This window comes from Leptodactylus fuscus, chromosome 3 (genome assembly GCF_031893055.1).
Source record: "Leptodactylus fuscus isolate aLepFus1 chromosome 3, aLepFus1.hap2, whole genome shotgun sequence".
NCBI lineage: Eukaryota > Metazoa > Chordata > Amphibia > Anura > Leptodactylidae > Leptodactylus > Leptodactylus fuscus.
Window position 1 is genome coordinate 196,863,601 of NC_134267.1, and position 6,838 is coordinate 196,870,438.

Consider the following 6,838-nt stretch of genomic DNA (forward strand, 5'->3'; position numbering starts at 1 on the left):
ACCATGAATTGGTCCAAACTGGGTTTTTTAGAGGCTCCCTCCACCATGAATTGGTCCAAACTGGGGTTTTTAGAGGCTCCCTCCACCATGAATTGGTCCAAACTGGGGTTTTTAGAGGCTCCCTCCACCATGAATTTGCCCAAACTCTGCTGGTTAGAGGCTCAATCCACCCTGATTTTCAAAACAAATGTTGGTGCCAACCTCAACTTACTACAAGGGCCAAATTCACTGCTGGTGACAAGCTCTCCTCACTGCAAGTGCCAAATACACATGTTTCAAGGTGTTTTCCTACTGTCAGAGAGGTGGTATTGAGTGTGTAAAGTGTGTAGTTGTTAGGCTGTGATGTTGGGGTAATAGAGGGTCTTTGGTGTGTTAGATGCCCCCAGACATGCTTCCCCTGCTGTCCCAGTGTCATTCCAGAGGTGTTGGCATCATTTCCTGTGGTGTCATAGTGGACTTGGTGACCCTCCAGACACGGATTTGGGTTTCCCCCTTAACGAGTATATGTTCCCCATAGACTATAATGGGGTTCGAAACCCGTTCGAACACACGAACAGTGAGCGGCTGTTCGATTCGAATTTCGAACCTCGAACATTTTAGTGTTCGCTCATCTCTAGTTATGCCCCTAAAGTGTTTTGCTGTTAACAAACTTTGTTAGGGAAGGGTAAAGGTAGATGCTAATCCTAGTGGGCTAATGGACCTTTTATGGCGTCATGATCATGTGATTAGACTTGTGTGGGCGGAGCTATTCTGGACACTACAGGACAGTGTGATGCTGCTGGGAATGAAGACTAATGGAAGGTAAGTCGGAGAGAAGAAACAGCATGTGTGGGCAAGAGAGGAGAACTGGGGGCAGATGTAGGGGGCAATTAAACTGAAGACAGATGAAGGGTGCAATTAAACTGGGGGACAGATGGAGGGTGACATTAATCTGGGGGCAACTGGAAGAGGACATTAAACTGTGGGGAGGCAGCTGGAGGGGGGCATGTCTGCCTTTAGTTGCCCCAGTTTAATGTCCTCCTCTAACTAGCTCCACTATTTAATGTCAGCCTCCAACTGCTCCAGTTTATTGTCTGCTTCTAGTTTTCACCAGTTTAAAAAGGGGCACGAGGAGAGAGACTTAATTTTGTGGGGTAATTGAAGAGGAACATTATAATGTGGGGGCATATAATGTTAGGATGACTGTGTAGAGGCACATGGAAAAATAGATGAGAATGGGCGGTGTCAACATAGAAGTGGGTGGAGCTAAATTTTCTATGGTGTGCATAGCACATTTTGTCCCTCCGTCTGTCCTTGGGAGGTATGATGCCACTGTAAACATGTACTTTGTGTTTCTGTTACCAACAGTTACCAACAAGGAGGGATTTGCAGATCATATTTTGCTAAGTTACTTTCCTGAACTATAAATGGAATGTCTTCCTGAATAGGATACGTGACCAAGCCGTGAGAAGTACAAATAACACAAATACAATATAGAACATGAAAGCCATTGTTTAAAAATAGTTCATACATAAGTCACAAAGTAATATTTCTCTTCTAGTATGGGTAAGTGGGTGGACTAACAGCAAATATTCTTTGAGATCACCAGCAATTGTCGACAGTTACATTGTGTTACTTGTGTTTATGAGACCATTTGTCTCCTCTAGGACATGTCAGCTTGATGTTTTTGTTCTCCTCTCTATGAATTATATACACACAATATCTTTCTTGACTTAAAAAGAACCTTGAGGCTGTGTTGTGTACATATATGCAACCATTTTCATGTATTTAGAATAAAATATTGAAGCACTTTGTTCCAGTCAGCAGGAAATATGTCCTTATGTCCTGACTTTAACTCATCTGTGTCCGCTCTATGTGATTCACCATTTGGCTCTTGCTTCTTGCTCCCGGTGTCTTGAGAGCAGGAAGTAAAATGTAGTGACATCACTTACTGTACATCACGCCTTCTGCTTGCTAAAGGCTCCAGGAGCAGGAAACAGTCGAAAACAGCAGGGGAACGGGAAAGGTGAGTATTAGTTTTTTTTGTTTGAGCCATCATACTAGGGGGGCAACTGGAGAGGGAGGAGAATAATGTGGGAGCAACTGAAAAGGGAGGTGAATACTGTGGAAGTAACTGGAGGGGGAGCTGTTTACTGTGGTGGTAACCGCAATGGGAAATGTATACTGAGCAGCTCAATAAGAGGAAAAGGAAGCAGATTTCTTTAATAAGTATTATTATAAAGTCTCTTTTATTTGCTATTCATTTCTGAAAAGTTGTTTTATAATTGGAGGTACGCTGTGAGTAGTAAACATAGATAAAACTTGAGCAATGAGTAAATCGTGTATTGATCGACTATAGAAATAATGAGCAGAGTAAAAATAAATAAGCAAATTAAAAAAACATCATTGACACTAATATATTGTGTCATCGGTGACAATTACATTTCTATCTGAAATCCAATTCCCTAGGATCCATAATGTACATGGTGAAACCTCTCCAGAAGACCAACTCTTTGAGAAGACCATTGTAATAGGCAAGACCTCTTTACCATAAGAGCAGTGAGACCGAAGGACTAGTAAAAGATCTTTTGATGATGGATAAATTGCATAAATTTAAGAGAGGGGGCAGATGACTTTCTTAAAAGTAAAAAAAAAAAAAATCACGTTATGGGAATTTTGGGGCCGTACTTTAATCCGGATATTTATTTTGAATGTCATGTTTGGAGGGAGAAGGACATTTTACCCCTAGTATGGAGGAGTAGCATGAGCCACATGGATCTTTCGCCTTCATCAGGATGAACATTGTAGAATCATACTGTATGTTGGACTTGATGGACCTGTTCAGGATCATCATCTGTATTGCTTAAACATTTTTTTTATCTGTAATAGATTTTTATCCCCTTATGTCCTATGTATATTGGTCGTTGTGTTTAGGAGGGCCTCCTTTCATAGAGGTTTTAGTGTATAGTTGTCTATGTATTCTACATCCAGAGAATAATAAAGCAAATTTATTTTACATCATTGATTTCTTATAATGACGTGCTATGTTACAGTCTTATTTCCAAATTGTTTCTCATGCAACAGATTAGTGTATTGGATTTCTGGAAGGACAAGTCTATGACACAAGAGCTGGTCATTTCCGTCTAGCCCTGACTTCAGGTTATACCCAAGAATCCTAGTTGAGTTGGGTTGATACGGAGCAATAGATTTATCTTTCAGTTGATGTGGTTCCACTTGGTCATCCAGACATTTCTCCGAAATCTGTGCTCTTCTTTTTCTTAGTTCCTCTACTTCATTCTTCATACGTTCCCTTCCAAACTTCTCCACATTATCCCAAAATGAATTGTTAAAGTACATATACAGCTGCCAGTCCAGCTGGTTCCAGCTTTTTATTCTTTCTTTAGTCTCAACAGAAAGAACATGTCTACTGGTATTGCTTCTAGAATTAAGAGGAAAAGACAGGACATCATCAAAACTCCAACAGAGGGCATGTTTGAGGAGCACCAAAGATTCATCAAAGTATTCCGCTATCAAGACCAGATCAAACATGGTGTCTACAGCTTGATAGAACAGCTTAAAGTGCTTCAATGACTCAGGCCCATTGTGGTTAAAACCAAGATCAAAAGTCATTAGATTCTTAGCATAAGCGCTGTCCGATTCATTACCCTGATATAGTTTAGTTTTGTTGTGTAAGAAGTCTTCTATATTTGTAGCATTGTAGAAAGAATTGGCATGCTTGTAGTAGGCAAAGGAAGATTCCATCAGGGTGACTGGATTTCGCAGAATGGTAAGATAGAAGGTATCATTGGGCATGACCTTTTCTACCTGTAATACATAATACAATAATTTATCATTTACTATAATAAATGTACCTTTCAAATAGAGGTCAATATTAAGTTATATCTCCATGGACAGATATGGCTTAGACTATAGTTGCACTTTATTGAAGTTGAAAGAAACCCATATTGTTGGAAATGTAGCACAATCTGCAGGCTGAGTAACGGTCACAGCAACCAACTACGCCCAATAACATGTTCATGTACCATTTGTTAACCTGACCTACCCAAAGACTAAACAACTGGACCATTAGAGTAGTGACTACCATTGGCTGGGCCCCTCCACCAGGCTAAAGTTTCCAGGGCCTGTTTAGCTGATTATCAGCTGAATGAGAATTCATAGAAATGTTCATTCTCAATCAATCCCCGGTGTTAGGTTGGGCTCATACATTGTGCATGCAATGCGTTACAATCACCTTAGATAGAGCTAAACCCAGGGATCAGATGAGAGTAGCCGAAAGCAATTTCTACAGGGAACAGCAATGATACTTGTGGAAAGACTAGTTTCATTTGTCCATGTATTTACAGGTTCATGGAAAATTTGACTGCCACCACAGGCCGCTTCAAATTGACATACATTTGTTATTGTTGGTGAGAGATCTGTGTGGACATAGGCCCCCCAGGAGCTTTGGGGCCCTGAAGGCCACTCAAAAAGGCCATACTATAATCCACTACTGACACAAGAGTTTGTACTCCCTTCCTACAGGTATCATTTTGGAGGCACACACTAAGCTCTCGTTTGGCAAGAGTTAGCCTCTTCTCCCCAACTGGCACTGCACCAATATGTAGCTACAATGATCGCAACAGAACACAAGCTGGAAGACTCAAAGGCATGGGAAACCATTCTTTCTATATGGGAACTTTCCCGTGCGGCGTGACTACTAGGCATCTAGCTGCAGTGCGCACGCTCATGGCACAACAAATAGCAACTGAGTTCTGTCTTTCAGACAGTATTCGCCTCTAGAAGCTGCAATGACTGCTATACAGGCCAATCCTGGGCAAGGACTTAACAAAGTGCTCCACCAAAAGCTATTTTGTAGATGGGGTTGACTTCTACTTACAGGCTAAAGGAGGAAGGCGGAGTTGGACAGATTAATGTATAATGTTGTGGAAAATAATTCCGTATAATCTGTATTTTATTTATTAAACCCTCTGCGTATTCTGGATGTGGGAGTCCAGTGGGCGGTCCTATTCAGTGATTGGCAGCTATCTGTGTGTGCATACTCAATCACCGCCCACTGGACTCCTAGGCCCAGAATGAGTAGCTCAATCCCTATTAGATCTATATACTGTTATTGTAGTAATGTGACGTCATGTTAAGACAAGAGATACAGTACCTCTGTGAGAGAGAAGCGCATATGATGGCACATGATATTAAATTCCTGCTGTTTCCTTGACGAGAAACCATACACGTTCTGTGCTGAAAAGTATTCAGGATACATATACTGGTAGTTTTGTTTGGGGAAAGCGAAAGTCAGGTTATGAAATTCCCCATAACGGAGGAGTATATTCATTACGGTGCTGCTGGCTGTCTTGTGTGTTTTCAAGAGGAAGATGTTTGCATGGGGCTCGCAGGATCCTCTTTTTGTGTAAGGTATCTGGTTAATGGGTTCATTGCTGAGGTCTCCTTTCCGCTGCTTCCACCACCTTTCCACCATTTGTAGCAGCTCCTTCCAGTCTGCTTCCAGGAGTTCATCCTCGAAAGCCTTTGTCAGCCTTGATAAAATGGCAATGTTGTGTTCCTCACATATGTGTGGTGGTTGGGGAGATCTATTCAAATGGAATAATACGTATTTGTCAAAAATTTCCTACCAACCAATCCACTATGAAGCATAATAGAATGCAGAGGCGGAAGGTGGTCGGTCAGAGTCTTCGGTGTCGGTCGGGGGGGGGGGGCATGTCAAAAGTTCACCATGGGGCCCCGCCATTCCTAGTTACGCCACTGTATATAGCAGAAGTCCAAAGGCAAAACATACATAAGGGACAGACATATCTGTTCACAAAGACATGGAAGCAGGTCAGATAAAGGAAGGACAAACACATCCACACAATTACAGACATGACTGGGGCGTCAAACATAAACATAGATGGTAGAAGGATAGCAGGAATACATACAAGAAGCAGACAACTGAGAAATTGGAAAGGCATGCAGACATTTATGCACATAAAGATACACAGCATAGACTGTGAAGCACTGTAAAGACAAGTTGTGGCTAGAGAAGCAGACGTATACACAAGGGTTGGCAGAAGTAAGTTTAGCAGGTGAGCTTGAGTCACTCATGATACTGTTGCCAGTATGCTGGCTGTCCTTCCTTGGATGACTTATTGGGAACATCCCACAAGTCTCACTTTTTTGGAGATATTCTAACCTAGTCATTTACCATCACAGAAGCCATTATCATGAGTTAATCACTGTTACTCACTTCAAAAGTTTTGCTTGATAAGTATATATAATAACATATTCTGATACATGGACTGAATTTCCTGAGCTGGACGTGTGGAAGAGGCCGTAGGTATGAAGGGGATTAGGACACCCACATATACTATAATAGCTTTCCTGTGTACTGACTAGAATACTGCATGTGAACTCCATTCATAGAAATTAGGTAAAAATGAATATTAAGTCACTATAAAGAAATAAAATGACACAAACTGGGGAATGAGAATGAAAATAATGTCATAGCCATGTTTTCTGGAACGGGCTCTTACCTTTTTTGGATTTTGATGTCATATAATTGTAAGATGATCAATGCTAGTCCAAAGAAGATGGCGATAGTATATACCAGCTGAAGGTAATTGAAGTTTCTGTAGAAAAGAAAATTGATGAGAGAAGTGTAGTGTAATTTTAGAAAGAAAAGTAACCTCTTCCGGACCACCCATAGACTATATATGTCTGAGCAGTTTCTTTCTTGTTCTGCAAAGACGTACCAGTATGTAATTGCAGTTCTCAGCAGCTGCATGAAATTGTGCGGCTGCTGAAATGGCGATCCGGCTGTATCTACAGCAGGAGCTCCCCTGGAGAA

At 41.3% G+C, this 6,838-nt stretch overlaps 1 protein-coding gene across 1 annotated transcript; it reads right to left on the bottom strand.

The window, feature by feature from the left end:
• Nucleotides 1-3,021: 3,021 nt before the first annotated feature.
• On the bottom strand, nucleotides 3,022-5,488 carry LOC142196795 (galactose-3-O-sulfotransferase 2-like). The gene is made up of 2 exons (XM_075266775.1): nucleotides 5,153-5,488; nucleotides 3,022-3,804 (listed from the first exon to the last, which is right to left on the bottom strand). Exons 1-2 carry the CDS (start codon nucleotides 5,471-5,473, stop codon nucleotides 3,022-3,024), a joined length of 1,104 nt encoding a protein of 367 aa, XP_075122876.1. The 5' UTR covers nucleotides 5,474-5,488.
• Nucleotides 5,489-6,838: the final 1,350 nt, after the last annotated feature.